The sequence below is a fragment of the Anas acuta genome, chromosome 23 (genome assembly GCF_963932015.1).
Source record: "Anas acuta chromosome 23, bAnaAcu1.1, whole genome shotgun sequence".
NCBI lineage: Eukaryota > Metazoa > Chordata > Aves > Anseriformes > Anatidae > Anas > Anas acuta.
In genome coordinates this window covers 7,314,546-7,333,168 of record NC_089001.1, presented here as the reverse complement: position 1 = coordinate 7,333,168, position 18,623 = coordinate 7,314,546, and the positions used below count along the sequence as shown (strand labels likewise).

General features: G+C 42.8%; 1 protein-coding gene across 10 annotated transcripts in view; it reads right to left on the bottom strand.

Annotated features, from left to right (window-relative positions):
* Positions 1-678: 678 nt before the first annotated feature.
* Positions 679-18,623, bottom strand: part of CDON (cell adhesion associated, oncogene regulated) — a 57,403-nt gene continuing 39,458 nt past the window's right edge. For 9 of the 10 annotated variants that reach the window (XM_068659078.1, XM_068659077.1, XM_068659086.1 and 6 more), the window contains 6 exons: positions 15,631-15,753; positions 13,917-14,144; positions 12,529-12,803; positions 10,064-10,143; positions 4,847-5,100; positions 679-4,163 (listed from right to left, as the gene is read on the bottom strand). In XM_068659078.1, the coding sequence (XP_068515179.1) occupies positions 3,997-4,163; positions 4,847-5,100; positions 10,064-10,143; positions 12,529-12,803; positions 13,917-14,144; positions 15,631-15,753 (1,127 nt within the window). In that variant the 3' untranslated portion in view covers positions 679-3,996. Of the gene's footprint in view, positions 4,164-4,846; positions 5,101-10,063; positions 10,173-12,528; positions 12,804-13,916; positions 14,145-15,630; positions 15,754-18,623 lie in introns of those variants that run through there. The other variant, XM_068659087.1, reaches the window with a different exon arrangement.

Here is an 18,623-nt window from a genome sequence, read left to right as displayed (position 1 = left end):
CTGGCTCAGGGATTTACCCACCAGTCACAGAAGGCAGCACAGCCCCAGTGCATGGATGAGCCTGCTCGCACATGGGGCTTCCAGCCCTGCGCCCTCTGGCACCAGCACCGGCCTCCAGCTCTGCTGTTACTGCTGGGGCTAAAGAAAATATTTAGGTGCCCGCTCATCCTCCCTGAGTGGAGGAGAGCCAAGCACTGAAGTGCCACTCCCAGCCCACTGCAAGCCAGGGCCTCCCCCAGCGGTGGGTTTGTCAGGAGGTTTTGGGACCACACTGAATTTCTGAAGTTTATGCAGTGTAAAGAGAGCACAGCCACAAACCTTCAGTGGGGTAAGGAGCTGGTGCTCATCTTTACCCCAGAAGTCCACATTTTTCAGGCCAAAATGCAGGATATCAAAAATCACCATTAATGATTTTTTTTCCCCCTTTTTGGTACAAACACAGAGGAAGGCAGGGTGCAAGGAAAGCAGCCCCTCAGCTCTGCTCATCCTTTGTCTTTAGGTTTATGAAGAAAAAAAAAAAAGGAGAGTTCCTGGTAATTTCGCCTGTGTTTTGTTAATAACATGTCCACTAAGAATTGAGTAATGAGAACCAACCTTGCTTCAGTGCCTGCACAGTGTTTGTCTGTCCATCCGCTTGAGACCCCGGATGGCACCAATCACCACTCCTGCCACTCTCCGTAAAGCAGCAGCATTCTCTTTAATATTTCTCAAACCACCAAAAAAAAAAACAAACCAAAAAAAAAAAAAGCTTGCAAAAACTACATCATTTCAAAATACGTACAGCTTCTGAAGGAATATTACAGCTTCTTAGAACAACACAGATCATTTGCCATATGACAACAAACATGCATCTTGAATTCATCACTGCCAGAGGTGACACCAGTGTAACTCCAGAACTATTTTCCTTGGGTAGAACTGCAGCCAGGTGATACCTGGAGAATCAGGGAGGGTTGTTTTTTTGCCCCTTTTTTTTTTTCTTTTAAATATGCAGACCCCTATTAAGTAACGTAATTGCCAACTAGGGCACAAACCACTAGGGAGGGAATCAGGTGACAGCCGTAGGTTTAACATTAGGTGAGGATCTTGCTTGTAACTGCCTGGAGGACACAGTGCCCCATGGTTTAAAACCCTGAGGAGGAGGAGCAGGCACAGGGGCTGAGGAACATGAGGGTTGCTTAAAAATGTGGCTAAATGCAGTGCTTGGGGAAACAATGAACCTGGAGTTCAAACCAAGCTCCTAACCATTCATCCACCAAAGCTCCAAGGAGGCAAATACTGAGAAAGCCTCGCATCAGGGTCTGCGATGGGAAAATGCAGCAAGGGCAAAGCTGTGCTCCTAGGAGTGAAGCAGAAGGGCAGGTTTAGGAGAGAAGGCGTTAAACAGAGGGAGGAGTGTGGCTTGCACAGCATCGCTAGGGCAGAAAGCAATCCAAGCCCAAGGATTTTGTGGCCCCAGGCCCACAGTGCCTGGGTGGGACCAGCAGGAAGGTTCAGAATTAGGCACCTCTAGCTGGGAGCACACACCAAACCCCTGCAATAAAGGTAAAAGTTATATATTTTTTATAAATAAAATACAATAAAATGAAAAAAACACTTAAAACAGTGTAATTCGATATAAATAAAGCAGTCCACAAAGAGATTCTGCTAACAAGGCAGATTACAACAGTTTCATCCTTGAACAGAACCAGTCCCAAATCTGACACTTGTGGTGTCTTGCAGCCTGTGGCCTTGGGCTCCTTTCTGTGCTCTCACATCAATCCTGCCCACCAAACTCACACCGGCATCCTACACTTCAGCATCAAAAATGCAGACCAGCACATTTCCAGGAAATCAGGACAGGACATTGCACTCAAGCCATGTTCATTCAGATGCTCTTGCCTCCCTCTGACATGCACTCAGCCTTGCAACCATGAAAATCAAAGCCACAGTCGCGCATGGACAAGCAGAGTGGAGTCACGTACACAGTACAGCATCGGCACCAGGCTCTGGACACAAGCAAAAATAAAGCATCAACTACTGGAATAGTCTTGCATAGTAACCCAGCTCAGACCTAGTAAATTCTTATTAAGGACTCTATTTATAAAGCATATAACACATTATATATATCTCTTCATGCTGCATGCACACACACCACTTGGCATTCAGTGGGGAAAGGAGACTTTTTGGGCCAGGCACAGTTTCTGAGCAAGGCACGCTGCACCTGTAGCGCCTTTGCAGGCATTCCCCGAGGGGTTTGCAGCTCCAGCCAGACCGGCTTCGCTTCCTCCCTTCCCAGCTCCAGGGCTGTTGCTGGCGCTCACTAGAAAAATACTTGTTCCATTAAAAGAAGGCTGCACATGTGTCGCCTTGGGGCAGCTGTAATTGTAATTTATGTGCCTCAAAGCTGGGGTTATGCGCGCTGATTTCTGGAGAGAGTGCTTTACAGGCACAAGTTTGTTTTATTTACTTTGATTAAATTTGAAAGAAAAAAAAAAACAACCCTGCAGTTAACATTGCAACACCTACATCATGCTGCATGTGCTGTTTCTGAAAAGGCAGGCAGGTTTCTCAGAGCTGCGTGCACAGCCAGGCTGGAGCACTTTGACAAGGCTCATTTCACCTAGAAGGCAAAGGCAGCTAGTCAAGCAATTAGTAGTATCCCCTTTTTTCCACTCCAAACCAAGGAGTTTAAATGCAGTCAAACTGAATTTGTCTTCTGCAAGTGAGCAGGACAGCAGGAATAAAGCACCACAAACACAGTGTTTTGGGTTTGATTTTCTAACAGCTCATGGAGGTCTCACCGGGCTCGGGAGCTGCACTGCAGTGGGTGACATGGTGTGGGAGGAGCACAGTCAGGGAAACTCAGAGGAGGTTCTGCTGCAAGTTTAACAGCTCCACACCATAGCCACTGGAAATTAAACCACCTGACTTAGCAGCAATTATTTACTAATGAGCTGTAAAAGTCAGTTCAGCTGGATCACCTTTGGCAGCAGCCCTCTTAAGCATCTCCTGCTTACTGCCATCCCTCCTGCTCTGTGGGTGTATCTGTGGGATACACTGGGTGAAGGTGACTGTGAGACTTACTTTAGGCTGGATCACTTCACCAAACCATCCTGCCATCCAGCTCTACAGACATTACCTGGAGCAGAAGAAAGCAGATGCCCATACCCATGCTGCTGCCAGGAAAAAGGCTGGCTGCAGCCTGCCCTGAGCACTTGCTGGAGAGCAGGGAGGGAGACCAGTACACCAGGTGGGTTCCAAAGCACCCCGACAATCCCTCCTCCTGCCCAGGTTCTGATGACTGCTTGGATTACCAAAGCACTTGTAAAAAGAAAAGAGCTAGCTGCTAGTTCAAACAGGCTGGGCTTTTGCACACGCTTCTGAAAAGGAAAGAATCACTGAAATAGTGGCAAAGACCTACAGATGCAAACAGTTGCCAGAACATCTCTGAGCTCTGCCTCTGAAGCCATATTGTAACTACTCAGCTACTCATTTTCTTACCCACAGTCCCTTATTCACCCTTGTTCCATGAGTTCTTCCCAGAGAAACTGAAAGAGGACATGGAAATAAGTGTTCAAGCACTGTGTTGTCATGTTGCCAGGGATGTGGCAGCCCCTGTGAAGGTGGTCGTAACATCAGAACTGCTCAGGTGTGCTCCAAACTGCTAACTCCATGTGTAAGACACTTTTTGTCTCCTTGGAAGTGCTTCTCACACTGGTCATATTCCATGGAAGACACACTACACACTTCCCATTGTTGTTCTTTATATTATTACAAATCTTTTTTATACACATACCCAGGCTAGTTTCATGGTGCATGGGGAAAAAAAAAAGGGATTTCAATGCATAAATAATATAAAAAGGCAACCATTTAAAAACAAGATACATTCATTCATATGACACTACTACAAAAAATAAATAGTGACTCTCTCTGTTATAATTAACATCCCTCCATTAGTCCCTTTCAGCGACTCTGCTGTGCAGTTACTGGCGTTATGTGGGGAAAGCGGTCACTTCCTCAGGTTTCCTGAAGCTGGAGCTGTCGGAGGTCCCCAGAACCATTTAATGTGATGCCAGATGAGCTCCATCCTGGCTTTTCCTTACAGTCCTTTGAAACAGGCTGAAGAATAAGGGGACTCCAGCTCAAAGCGTGGTTCGATGTTTCTGAGTGCAAACAGTTGTCACCTGCAAAGCAAGTGTAGGGTTTTTTGTTTGTTTTTAAACAGATTATCTCCTCTTTAAACTCAGACTCACAAGCACATTAAAAATTCAGATTAACAGATCCTGGCAAAGCACTCTGAGCACAGATTTATTCTTATCTAAGCAGGCACAAAGCCTACATGCAGCATTAGGCAACGGTTTAGAGCATCAGCTCTATCCAAGCACATTGATGGACTTATATCTAATAGGTTACATTAATTAGGTCAGGATTATGCAGCCTAATCTCCATCTACATTTCTGTGCCTGTTCTCACCTACGGGATGAATCTAAGCCATTATGGATGCTTGCTCATTAGGAAAAACTCCATTAGGCAGCATTTCAGCTGTCTAGGTCTGGGAGACCACGAGTATGCTGTACCACAGGCAACTACAAGCCAGCATAAATCAGTCTCAGCCTCATTATCTGGAGCACGCCTGCTAAATGAGCTCCATTAGAGGCATCAATCATAAAGGGCATGGCAGCCACAGGCACCTGAGCATTGCCACTTCTATTTTCTACAACGGGAAAGGTGGAACACTTAATAGTTTTTCCAAAGGACAGGTTTGTGGGCCTAACTACTAGTTCCTCCGCAATAAATTATCATACTGCTTTTCTGCGGAATCTACCTGGCTTCAAAGCCCAGCGGTATCCTCTTCAAAATGACTTACCATCTGTGTACTCCAGGGAGAGCTGATTCATGCTTTCTCGACAGCAGGGATGCTGGGCGGAGGGCTGCTCTGTCTTCTCTTTGCTGTCCTCCTCCAGCTGTGCGCTGCACTCAGGAATGCTGGAAGCTAAGCACATGGCCACCATGACATGATTCAGAGGTTTCATCTCCAGACTGTCCTGCTGGTAAGGTGCTACGATGGGCATGACAGGTAGCGTGTTGCTGCTGAAAGTGCCATTGGTTTTGGTGAAACACCTGAGGACATAAGCCAAAATGAAGTTACTCAGAGCCCTGATCACCCGCACGTTTTTTCTTTCCACTACTTGACTTATCTTGAGAAACTACAATTTTTAAGTACTTTACCATGACTTATTTACTATAGCAACAGTAAGAATCTTGCCAAGTAAGTTTTGACTATATTTTTGGATCAATCCTGACATTAAGAAAAAGATCAAGCATTTTTTCTCCCAACAGACAGCTGAAAACATTGTAAACATTTGCTCAGTTACTTCCCCCATCTGTTGTGACCTGATGACCTGACTTGCAAGTCCATTTCTTCATCAAGGCAGCCCCATAAAGCAGGTTTTCACTGCCAAGAAAAAGAGCTCAAGTTTGAAACCCAAGCAGCAAGCTTAAGTACCTTGGAAAATAAATACTAAGTGCTATTGGAGAGAATGCAAATTAGAAAAATATATTCAACACTATAAACATAAAACCCCTGTGTGGTGCAACTCAGATTGTGGCCCTACAATACACGTGTAAGGCTGTGAAACTGAAGTTAAACTGCTAAATCAATTGTTACAGCCAAGGTATTTAACCTTTAAACAAAAAGGAGCTAGAGACCTTAACAGACATTCATACCACTGCAGTAAGCAGGGAAAATGCCTTGTGTTTAGAGTTCCATTAACAACATAGATTCACCGAACATTTATGTAAGTAATTCCTACAAAAGGAAACCCAAAATCACACTTCACTGTGGTTTTATACAAAACCATAATTACCAGAAAAAGTAAAAGGTTGATTTGTATAATTGCCATAAACTAGGAAACCACCCCCAAAATGCTCCTGGTTTTGAGGCATGGAACAGAGATGGATAAGCAGATGAAGTGAAAGCAAGTATCCCACAATGATAACCTGATGCTATCACTGCGTCCTGTCCTTTAACCACTTGTTTCACAGTGACCAGTGAGGGAAAAAACAAACAACACTGCCCACTCCCATCTGAACCATGACATCAGACCCCTCAGCATGGAGATATGGATGAAAAATGACTCAGCAATGCTGTTTTCTGGCATTAGTGAGACCACTAGAAAGGGGAGCATGTTCAAAACTAGTGCTAGGGAATGATACTCTGAAGCACTCAAGAGAAAGTTAAACAGGCTTCAAATTTTACACACAAATGATATGCTGATATGCCAAATGGATACAACTCAGAGCATTCTTTTGCTGCCAAACCTAAATATAACTGTCGCCTGTTCTGCTCACGATGACAAGCCCCATCCATCTCACTGCACGCCGTTGTTTATTACCACTTACTACACCACCTAAGTGCTGGCATTCGGAGCTGGCACCCACGGCTGTGCGCAGCTCTCCGTGGGATCAGATGCATTTAACTGATGCACAGCAGAAAAACCTACGGTGTGTAACAAGATACAGGGGAGCTTCTGGAAAGGAATCCATCCAGGAATCATTGAATACTTTTTTCCTCCTAAATAAGCTTGTTTCAGTAATCACCTCTAGCCAAAATAACATGGCTGTACATACTTATGATGTAGTTGTGCAGTTTGAACTACGAGCTCGGTAGAGCTGGAGTACCTGTCATGCCTGTATTGAATAAAAACAGCTGGAGCACTAACGCATTTGTGAGGCTTCTTCCACAGAAGAACTGATACCCAGGACCTGGCTGTTCAGATGCTACCTCATCCGATATAAAGTGTTTCTTTAGAGTGACTCTGGCCCAAAACTGGGCAGAGCTGATCTTTACGCTGCTGAAGGAGGGGAAACATTACTTTGACATTACCACTGATAGGGTATCGGCAATCAGAGCTTACTTGGATAGCAGCTGATGCCTCAGCACCAAAGGACTGAACTCAGAAACAGATTTAAAACTGGGAGACACTAAGCCTGGCAGTTACAGAAAGGTCCTGACAACTCCCACGGTGTGCTTTTATTCTAAGGTGATGGTGATGAGTAAAAACACCACACTTGAGGTACTTCTGCTATGCACATGGCCAGAGCCTCACGTTATACTTCCACCTGAAAATGGCAATTGACATGGCCAGAACTGAGGAGCAAAACATCCCTTATCTGCGGAACGCAAACAAACTTTCTAGACAAGAAGTGGACAGCGCTCCCCCCTCACAGATGAGGTGGGACAAGCGGCAGCATGGGATGGGGCTGGGAGATGGCCATGGGCTCCTGCAGAGACCCCCCCAGGGGCTGTGGCAGGGTCCAGGAACCTGCTGCCTCCGGAGTGGCACGAGGACAGGGCTGCGCCTCACTTCGGCACGCAGCAGCTCTCCTATTTTGTCCTTCCGCTCACACAGCGGCCTCCAAGTCATTATTCCAAGTACCAAAATACCACAAAAGCCACTGAAGAATCCACATGAAACACATCTGGTCTTCAAACAAATCCATTTATTAGTTTGCATTTCTTTCCGCAGAGGTTTTGACTATACTCACTCATTATTTAAAAAATTCTTAGAGAAACCCATTTAAAATGTTTGGTTTTGCATGTTTATAGGACTTGCTTTTTAAAGATACAGAGATCAGTGCAGTTCTTTGTATTACTCTACTGGCTTGAGTGAAGTTTCAAGACAGCAGTTCAGCTTTTCAAGCTTAAAAAACCACATTCTGACGGAAACTAGCCATGGGCGTATCCAGAGCAGAGCATGTGTGAATAGCAATGGAAAATCTCTGCTGCAGAAAACACATTTGGCATCATTTCTCAGTGCCAAAATCCTACAAACCATAATCTGACTTAGAAATCTGCACCAGCCTAATTTAGATTTAAAGAGCTGGACATTTGGAACATGTATGCTGAATTTGATCAGGACACAGCAATGTGCCAAAGTGAACTTGCAAAGAAGAGAACTACAAAAATGTAAATTCCTCTGCAACCACAACAATCTAGAAAATTTTAGCGCAAAAGCACCAAAGAACAAAAAATCAGTTTTGAATCCTAATGTAGTAAGTATAAATCACACTTGTCTTACTGGCTTTGTCCACAACAGCAAAATGGGTATCCACATTTCAGCAGCTTCTACCTCTGGCAAGCCTCCATGAGCGGTAACAAGAGCATGAAGTGCTAATTTAAACAGAAGACCAAGGGATTTCATTACCACAGTGGTGAAACCTGCTTCAAGATGGCTCTTGGTGCAAATAGCCATGGTAGCCAGCTATTAGATACACTAAATTATCAAGATTCATATGTGCATGTTCACAATTAAAAAAAATTGCCAAGTTTAGTCCAAATCAGCAATAACACCAGGTATTAAGTGGAAATAGGCTACTTCTGGAACTGACAGTGAAGTGTTCTAGCAGAGCACCACGCACCTGGCATGCTCATGTTTTACTGAGATCCTCCTGTTGAAGGTGTCTCCACTTCAACCAAGGAACTGTCTGCTTTTTGTGCAGTAATTCGAGGACAGGACAAGGCACGGGTCCTCTCTGTGTGCGGAGGACTCGGCGCAAACAGAGGGGACAGCCCTGAGCAGAGAGAGGGCATGGGCCCCAAAACCTTGCTGAAACCCACATACTAGGCTGTGCCTACCGCTGTGGCTTTCTCCTCCTCCTCACCCAAGCCATAAATGCAGCTCAGAAGCCCCTGGGGTAACATCGAGCCGTGTCCTCAGTCCTCCCTGCTCCCCTCTCCCATGTCCTCCTTCCGTTCCCCAAGCACAAACAAGGGGACGGAGAGGTCCCAGCTCCCAGTGAGCGGCTGCGCAGCTCCCCTGCCAAGCGGCACTTCAGGCTCTCCTCTGGGGTAGGCAGCTCCAAGGGACAACTTGTTTCCGAATCAAGCAGTCAAATATAGAACAGGGAGGTGAAAATTCAAAGTTCAGCCACTGCTAATGACCCATCTGGGAAGAACATCAGTCGCACAGGATGGAACACATTCTCCCCTTTCTCTTAAGAAAAAAGTGTAATTAAAAAATTAAATATGCTTAAAACTGGAAAACAAGCTATTAATTACAGCATAACGCATACAATATGTTCCAAATTATGGCCAGTTGTACACATCTTGATGACTGCTGTTACACACGCTGCCTTGAAAACAGACAATTGGCTCATAATGAAACGGTAGCTCTTTTCCCCTGCGACATCGGTCCCAACAACACAAGCCCAACTCCACCTGCAAGTAACACCTTGTCCCCTTTGCACTATGGGGATGAAAGATTTTAATCCTATTTTAAGCTATATATTAAAAAATAAAACAATGAAAACAAACAGCTTTTCTGTCTTCTGTAACAGATTAATTCCAACTCAGCTTCTTCAGATGTAAACTGGAGGGCAGCTGCCAATTTTAATATGAGAAAATTCAAAGTATGATTTAAAAGACCCCAAGTTTACCAGTCAAACTGGTCCAATATGTCTGACTTTCAGTCCTATTTTCAGTCATTACAATAACCAGAGATTTAATCAGAAGCCTGGATGGATATTCGTTAAAAAAAATAATAATAAAAATCTAGATTGCCTACTACTACATAGAAGACAGATTTTCCCTTATTCTATACAAGAATCTTCTTTCTCATGCAAAAATATATCCTGTGCTAACAAAGGCTGACCAAACTGCTACTGAAGGTCTGAAGAATCTCAAGTACCAGGTTTCACAAAGAATTGTGTTTTGAAAGCAAAGCTGCCATTCTAGTTCATTGGCATTCTTAAGAGAATGACAGGAAATGCAAAATACAGAAGACTTGATTAAATCCTATTTGAGAACTCTGCTTTGTATTATTCCACATGGAATGGTTTTCTCTCAAAGCTGAAGAAAAAAAGGTTTAAAAAAAATACTGTGCCCAACCTGCCTCACATTCTAGAGACCATCAAACGAAGAGATCGATCAAGATGAGTTCTGGAGGTTCAATAACTCAATTATTCCACCCCACAGCTTATCGGCACTGCTCTGAGACACTCTCTACTTCAGTTTGCCCCACACAGCCTATAAAGGAAGGGCTTCTGCTGAAGGCCCTGACCATAGGTGCAGGTTTTACGTTACCTGTTATTGTTCCGACAGTTTCGGCAGCTGATGCACTCGGAGGGGTCAGCCTGCGGCACTGCCGTGTACATCCCACCACCCTGAAGCAGGAAGATTCAACAATCAGTGGCTGTGAAAGCATACAAGAGACAGTCACGGAGAAAGGAGAAGGCAGTTCAGTGTCAGCTGGTGCCCCCAAGACACTTCATTTCCAAACCCTAATCACCTTATCAATCTTCAGATCCATGTCCCGTAATATGGCATGGCAACACTGAGCCATTATACAAAGTCAAGCAGAGCGCTTTTGCCAGCATGTGTGTCAGAGAAAAGTAAATAACTGTAGCTTAGACAAGTATGTGGTAATTTCCCTGGTCTGTTTTCAGCTTAATATGCTCAGGTTTAATTTAATAAACACACTGTAAATATGTTTATTTTTAACACTGATGACAGACATGAAAGCAAATTGCTTTTCATTAGCAAACTGTGCCCATTTGGGGAGACGGAGTACTAAATTTGCAGGGCTGATGTCACAACATAAACCCATCCCACTTTCCTGTAATTACTCCGATTAGATCAGTTTACTTCACTACACTGATTTTTGAAACATTTAATATTTTTACAGATGGGGTAATTCCTCAGCCAGCAATGACTCTGGGTGAGAGGGATTTTGTGTTGTTAGTTTTGGCTAGAGGGGCCATTACAAGCAAGTAAAATGCCCAGATTAACACATACCTCATTGTTAAAGCCTAGGCGGACACCGATGTGAGAGCCATTTGAAAATGGTGCCATGGAGCCAGGCTACCACAGCGTATTTTGGGAGGGGAGCAAGTTTGGGAAAGCTCATTTGACTTTGGAGATCTTAAACAGTAGGTAAGGGTAAGGGCAGCTTATGCAAAAACAGGGCTAGCCCTAAGTTTTTGAGGCTGCTTGGTCAGATATGGATCACTGAGGAAATGCCTAATTAGTCCTGATTTCCATACTGGCCAGTTTTTCTCTTCCTCATTCAGCCCAATCAATGAAACAATAAAGAGTCCTAATGAGAACGAGAACATCCTGTTCCTCTGCTGTGCCTCATCAGCGTGCCAGTCCGAGCTCTTCTGTGTGGGAATGGATCGCCGTACTCAACTCTGCACAACATGGAGGGGAAAACCAAAGAAACCAACCCAGTCACTGCTCACAGGACAGCATACTGTGACATTTCATGTTTGTATCTCGTGGCACAGGGTTTTGCAGAGGAGCTCCAAGTTACCAAGTGCCCTGCACAAGACCCCTATTTCCCTAATTTTTTTCTTGGAGGCAGGAAGGACAAAGCAGCAATGCAAAGTCCACAGCGCTGTGTTGCAAGTTTTCTTATGGGCTGGCTTTCAAATGCTACAAAGTCTTCCCTTCCTGAGGGCTTGTGCAGTTTGAAACTTTCGAGAGTTCACCCGCTGGGGGGTAGACAGGTCAAAAAAAAAACATGGTTCTGGCCTGGGTTGCTCTTTGAAGCAATCAAAAAGCAATACTATTTGTTACATGAGCAAACCAACGAAAAAATCAGGTGAAGAACCAACTGGTCTAGCCTCAAAACCAGAGTTATCTGAAGTGGCAACTACTGTGCAAGTGCTAATTTGTTGTTCAATAAAACGAAGTACTTGTGTTCAATTACTAACACAAACAATAGCCTCTTTTTTTTTTTCCTCCAAAACCAGCATGCTGTTTCTCAGACTTTTGAACTTTTTCTTTCAGTTTTCCTGGGCAATGTTCACAGTTTTGAGTAAGTTTAGTAAGTTTGAATGCAAGCCATCTGTTTCCATAGACAATAATGAAATCATTATTGTCTCTTGGAAACAGGACACATTTCAGCAAATGAAGTATTTTTCCACAGCATACAAAGGCTGGATCGCAGACTTAAATTAGTTTTTATTTATTTTTTTTTATTTTTTAAAAAGGAGCCTGTCTCAAAAGTCACAAACAAGGGCCTTAAAAAAAAAAAAAAGCAGTCTTATACTGCTGCATTTCAAGATGTATGGGACATTTTATTTTATGGAAGCTCCTGCTACATTCGTGCTTTGCAATAATTAATAGCATTGCTTAGAGTTATAGATCTGAAACAGGTGGGGGAAAAACGGGTGATCCATAAAGCTGCAGAATAAGCAGCTATAATTAAATCTATTTAATTTGAAGATTGAGAAATACCATATGTACAAGTAAAGTATCTCAACCCAGTACAAAAGTATTCTCAGAGCTTACATGCTGTTAGGAGGAGGGTAGAGGCAGATTTCCCAGAGTAAGAGGAATTCTTGCTGTCATCTGATATTCTCAAATGAAAACCATGATGTTTGTATCAGAAATATCAGCCCAGTTGCTTCCTTTGGGAAAAGTCATTTAGTGGAACTGGCTGTTATCAATGGATGAGTATTTCCCCACCCGAACTAAGCCTGCTTCTACAAACTGCGTAAATCCCATGGTCTAGTCTGAGCCTTTCACTCCGTGTAAGAGCTTACATTCACAAGGTGGTGGGTATGTTTGTAGTCCACGTGTGTCCTGGACAGGGAGTTGGTGTGCCCTGGGTAAAGTCCAGCTCCTCCGTTCACAATCCCATTAACTCCGTTAGCAACTTTATGATGGATGTGTGGACAGCCATTGCTGAGGCCGCCGTTGCTTATGAAGTTCCCGTGGATGCTGCCGTTGACACGACTTGTGCCAGGTAAAGTCGTGTACTCAATCCTTTGCCCATTGATATCTGAACCTTGGTACAGATAGCCAGGAGGGTCATATTCTGCAAAAAGACCCAGGCATTATTACGGCAGTTCTGCTACAAACAGCTTTCTTATTGCCAAATTAAAAGTTTAACGTAAGAAATAAAATAATCTCATTTTCTCTTTCTGCAGCTTTTGTAAATTAACTGTAGTGTCTAAGTGCTTAGTATGCAAATGTAGAAATGGAAAGCAGCCATATCCTGGAGAACAGACGAGGAACATTGGTCTGAAAGGACTCGGTCAGCCAGTCCCAGCAAAGAACATTCTAAAGACAGATCATCTGTATGTATAATCAATAGATCCTTCTGCTGTCTGTTATGAACTACTTCCAGAAAATATTTTTGGGCTGCAATTGAAGACACTATCTTATCTTGCAAGCTTTGCTTAATTTCTCGTTGTCAGAGAGTAAGGACGTTTAAAAATAAACGCAGACTATGGAAAGAACAAGGCAGGCTGATTTATGCATTAGGAAGAGAGAAGACTACAAAGAACCTCCATTAGCTCAGAATCATTTTGTGGTCATGGAGCACCTTACAAAGGCTGCTTAAGCTCCAGTGCATCTGCTCAAGGCTCCTACATGCAAACTGGCAGGTTTTCCCTATTACCACCTTTCTGGAAGACCAATACATTGAACACACTTTTACTGTGAAGGGACTAAGCAGTAACACAGGACTTGTCCTTCTACTGCAAGAAGTCCCTTCACTTTCCAGATACACACAGGGCAGGGACATAGACAGATGTGGCATTTAAGTCTCTGCATTTTAACAACTACTTAGGATTACATACAAGTTCTGTCATTGCAAACAAACAGAAATCTGTGCAGGTTCTTAAGGACAGAGGCTGAAGATCTTCATGCACTGGCATTTCAACACACCACTCTTTAGATAAAACTGCAACACAACCTTACAGCAATGCAACAGGGCAGTGAGCATCTATGCAAGGAAACAGAGACATGGCTGTTCTCAAATATTCACTTAAGGCACATCTAGAAAGCACAAATCCCTAAATAAATGCCAGTTGGCTCTTAACAGGAGGATCCCTGTTCATAAATTGTAATAGGAATGTTACTAATTTTACTCTGATAATATTTTTGTCTTGAACACTGAAATGAAAGGAAAACAAAAATAACTCACTCTGCATGGTGTTTTGTTGACGGTTCTTCCACAGGCACATGGCAATGAAAACAATCAGAATAAGGACCATCACTCCAAGGACACACCCCACAATCAAATACAGCATGTCACTGCTTCGAACGGGGCCGTTTGAAAGCCCACCGCTGCTTCCCCCAACCCGGTCAGGGGAATTTGGTGGCGTGCTCAGGTCTTTTATTGGATATTCAGATGCTCCTGGCATGCGTTTCACTAGGTGAAAGAATAGACAAGAATAGGTACGTTCACTAAACAAGTCTTCTAAAGGTATTTTTTCATTATGAAACAAAAATAATTACTGCTGGAGTTTGAATGCTAATACCTCAAAGAGAAAGCTTCCAAGTCAATATTAAAAACTATATTGAGAAGGCCAACTACTATTGGGTAATAACTATTTGCCTTGGAAAACGGTTATTATCCAGCCTGCTAACCCTCTCATTGAGGTCACTTGAAACTTTAACAAGCAACTCGACGTATGCAAGGCCAGAACTGCTCTAACTCCCAACTTGAAAGAGCACAAATCTTTCCACTTCTGAGGTCAGGAAAAACCACAACACGCATTTCTATCATATAACCACTGCCAGATGACCTACTTTTATCTGATGTGAACCCTGCTAACCCCATTTTCTAAACCATACTATTTAAGATGCTAAGAGCTGAACAGAAATCACAGAAAGCTAGTCTAACGCAGAAATTAAATTTACATTAATTTTCAGCACACCACAACTCAGATTCACTCCACTTGACACTAAAAAGTAGGCTTAAAGAGGTGCCTGGCTTAGGAGTGAAGCTGGTCAATAGAGAGACACAGGCACCTCCATACAGATGTGTTAGATAAGCAGAATCCCTGCGAGCCTGGAAGAGATGTATTTTAAGGAAGAAGTGGTATGAACGATAGATTACATCTTGCCAAGTTTAAAATTAGGGAGGAAGGTTATATTCCTTGCAGGAGGAAAACCAACTGCGCACACAGCCTGAAACCCTGCAGCTCCTAACCTTTCTTTCAAGGGCTTTGCTACTAACTTAACGAAATTTTGATGCTTCCGCTCCTAGAGGGCTTTTAAATTTTTTTTTAAAAAAACAACATTTTTTCATAGCTCTGCATTTGAAGTTTACTGTCTGCATTTCCCCTTTACAGCCTTACTTGGTTTTAGAGATTAAAGGAGACAGGAATTCTTCGCAAAATAAATGTGACTGCCATATCTGACACTTCCAGAGAACAGTACAAACTTTGTGCCAGAGGCATGCAGGATTAGCGATGGAGGCAGCCAACATAACCATCAATTGCTGTGGTCTGCACTTATACAATGTGTCACAGAGCCCTGAAGACATAAAACAGACGTACAAATCAATTCTGTCATCTCTGAGAGCATGGTTGTCTCCTAAGGAGAGGCTATCATCATAGCAGAAAAACAACCCAGAACAACAGTACTATTGCGTTGGCCAGGCAAATCTACAGAGTTTTGCTAAGAGTCTTTCTTGGGAGTGTAACATATCAGTTTCCACATGCTCAAAACAATCCTAGCTATCAAAGACAAAACAATCCCACAAAACATTCCAGAAAATTACAGTCTTCATTACAGCTAGCTTTTGTGCTGAAAAAAAAAAAAAAAAATCAACACAACAGATATTTGATGGCACAGAACACCACCTTTCACACGATCTCACAGACAAGCAGACGCACTAGCTACGTGCTCACCTTTAGTTTCACAGATCATCACGTTGCTGTACTCGCTTTCACCACCTTCATTATAGCACTGCATTTTTATGTCATAAGATGTTTCTGGCTGCAGGTGATTTATCAAGTGCCATTGCTTTGTACCTATGAAAAATAATCAACTGCATTTAATTTATTTGTATGAGTCAGAGTTAGGTATGAGTATGTTGCAGTGTCTTTATAAAACATGGGGTATTGCAGCTTTTGTGGCTGGCACAGAAGTTTTATTATCAATTTATGGACTTTTTGAAAGTCTAAGCATCTTGTGAAATATATTAAAAAAACCTTTGGATGAATGAAGTGCTGGAGGGGTGTGTTTTTCCCCCCCCCCAAGTGTCTTTCTTCACAAGAACTGGAAGTCCCTGAACTCAAAAAAGACATCGAAGTTTCCAACATCATCTTTACATTTGAAATCAGCAGCAGTTCTGGGTATCTTTCATATGGAACTGCTCTGTTCTACCCTGAAGTGTCCCACAGCATTTTACAAACAATTTTTTTTTATTTTTTTTTTTTTTATAGAATAAGCTTTCCTTCACTACTTATTTGAAGATGGGTTATGCTAGTTATTCACAATATGCCAGGCAAAGAACAAGGTGAAACTGGCAAGGCAATCAGAAAACAGATTAGCTGCAGACAGGAAAGACTTCACAGCAATAAGACCCTCTCCCAGTTTGCTGTCCTGTGGGATCTCTGGAAATGCACAGTACCAACTGAAGCAGCCTGTTTTCACAGTAAGGATACATCTGGGTTACTCAACTAGCAGAAACCGCAAATAATTGAACATACATTTTATTAAACATACTAGGAAACAAAATTAGACAGTAAGGCTGTCTCTTGCGCTGCCTGCCCCTGCAGAGACAAATTCCAAGCCAAGCAATCTTCTCTAATAGGACGGTTTTGTCATCTCTGGCTCCCGGCCAGCATTTCATTTAGACACCCTCCTGAAGTACTGAGCACTTCAATATAAATCACTCTCAGTTTTTACTTTCACGGGCTTGTGACAAATTTTAATAAACAGGGATCCTTTTTTTTTTTAGTGAGTTTAATTAACTGTTTGAGCACTCCTAATCCCTCTTGGAAAATACCACCTTGAACTGTTTCCACTGTTTCTAAGAAACTGTCATACCACCTACTGATTTAAGCATTAATAAAAAATAAAGCCTCTTTGGCTGGCAGGGGCTGTCACCACGACTCCACTCGAACTCTCCCAGACCCACGCCAGGGCACAGGTACCCGTGCCCAGCTGCAAAAGGCCCCCTGGAAAGGGCAGCAGGCAGCATTGCAGGGTTCGGGAGCTTCGGGAATGGATGCACCACGCGGTCCAGGCTCTGTCTTGTGCACTGCAGGCATCCCGAGTGACCGCACGCGAGTCCTGGCTGAGGCTGGAACTGGCCTTTTCCCTAAAGCGCACGTTTTCCCAAGATCCACAGTTCTTCCCACCCGCCCCCCTCCCCAAGCATTCCTTTCGGTAATTACTACACCAGGTTTTAGGTTTCCGCTTCAAGCCATTAGTGGAACTGGAATCAGTACAGGCACTTTAACTGTCCTCTTCGTGCACCATTAGCAAGGAAAAACATTTAAACAACTGAGATCAGACTGCATTTACATTTTAAATTGAATCTCCAGGACCCTCGAAACAGAGAAACACTGAATGTAGATGCAGGATAGGGTAGAGTTTTCTTTGCTTTTGCTTAAAACTGCTGAAAGATAGCAAGGAGCCATCTGAGTTGAGATTTTTTTTTTTTTTTTTAAAATAAAATCTGATTTGGCCTGTAGCAGCATTCATTAGAAGAAAGTCTTCTGCAGCATTTTGAATGTCTCGAAAGACAAGACTTAACAGGAAACGGTAAGGAAAGCCTACGGCAAGTACTTAGCTAACACAGGCATCACAACACTTTTTCCACTACACACACAGTCATTTCAAGATAAAATTCCCAGTCAAAAACAGACAGATAAATTCAAATGAAACAGAGGGGAAAAAAATTTAAGAACAAGTGACTTACAGAAAAACGTCCTAAGTCACGTGTTTCTATACATATTTCACTTCAAGTGCTTCCAATCACACTTTAATTGAAAATAGCTCTTTTTTCTTCCCCCTAAAAAGCTAATTTAGGGGAGCACAGTAAAGAAAAGTTCTTGTTTAAATATTTCCACCAAATGAGTTTTTGTTCCAGGGTTTGGCAGAGCAGAGCAGCTGCTAATGGTTTCAGACTGCCACAAAGAGTTCAATACACACACACACACACACACACACACACACACACACGGGGAGAAAAAAATCAGAAACAAGCTAATTTCACAGCACAGTGGAGCCCACTTAAACAACTAACTGCTTAGTGTATAAGATTTATAAACACACAAGTTCTGTCTAGCAAAGGCTAAAATACATTTGCAGATGAAGCTGCAGTCTGCATAAGCTTCTTTAAAGCAAACCTCTGAGCAGAAACTCTGGATCTTTAATAGCTTTAGAGAGTGCAAAAGCTTATGTCACGCATCAAAGTCCTATACAGAGTATTGTCTAGCTGGGAAAAACGTTCAAAATAAAGGCCCATTCCCCTTGAAACTGAAATAAATGAGGGGAAAAAATAATTAACGTCATTGGGACAGAATGAGATCACTGCGTTTACTCAGCCCAAGTAATAAGGACATTAAGTAAAATATTTTTAAAAGGCTTTTCCACTTCTGGACTAATATAGACATTATCTAATAACTTCTTCCAGGAAAATGATGATCTAATACGCACAGAGAAAAAAACTGATTAACAGGCAAAATGAAGCACAAACATACCTGCATTTGCAGCACACTACTACACCTGAGGCTAAAAGCAGCTTCCTTATAGCAGGAGAAGCAACTAAGCAATGTAAAAGGAGAGAAGGAAAATCACACACGAAGTACTGCCTAGTTTAGAAAACCCATGCTGAAGTAAATCATCATAAAATCCATCTAGTTATAATACTGTCTGTAACAGATACACT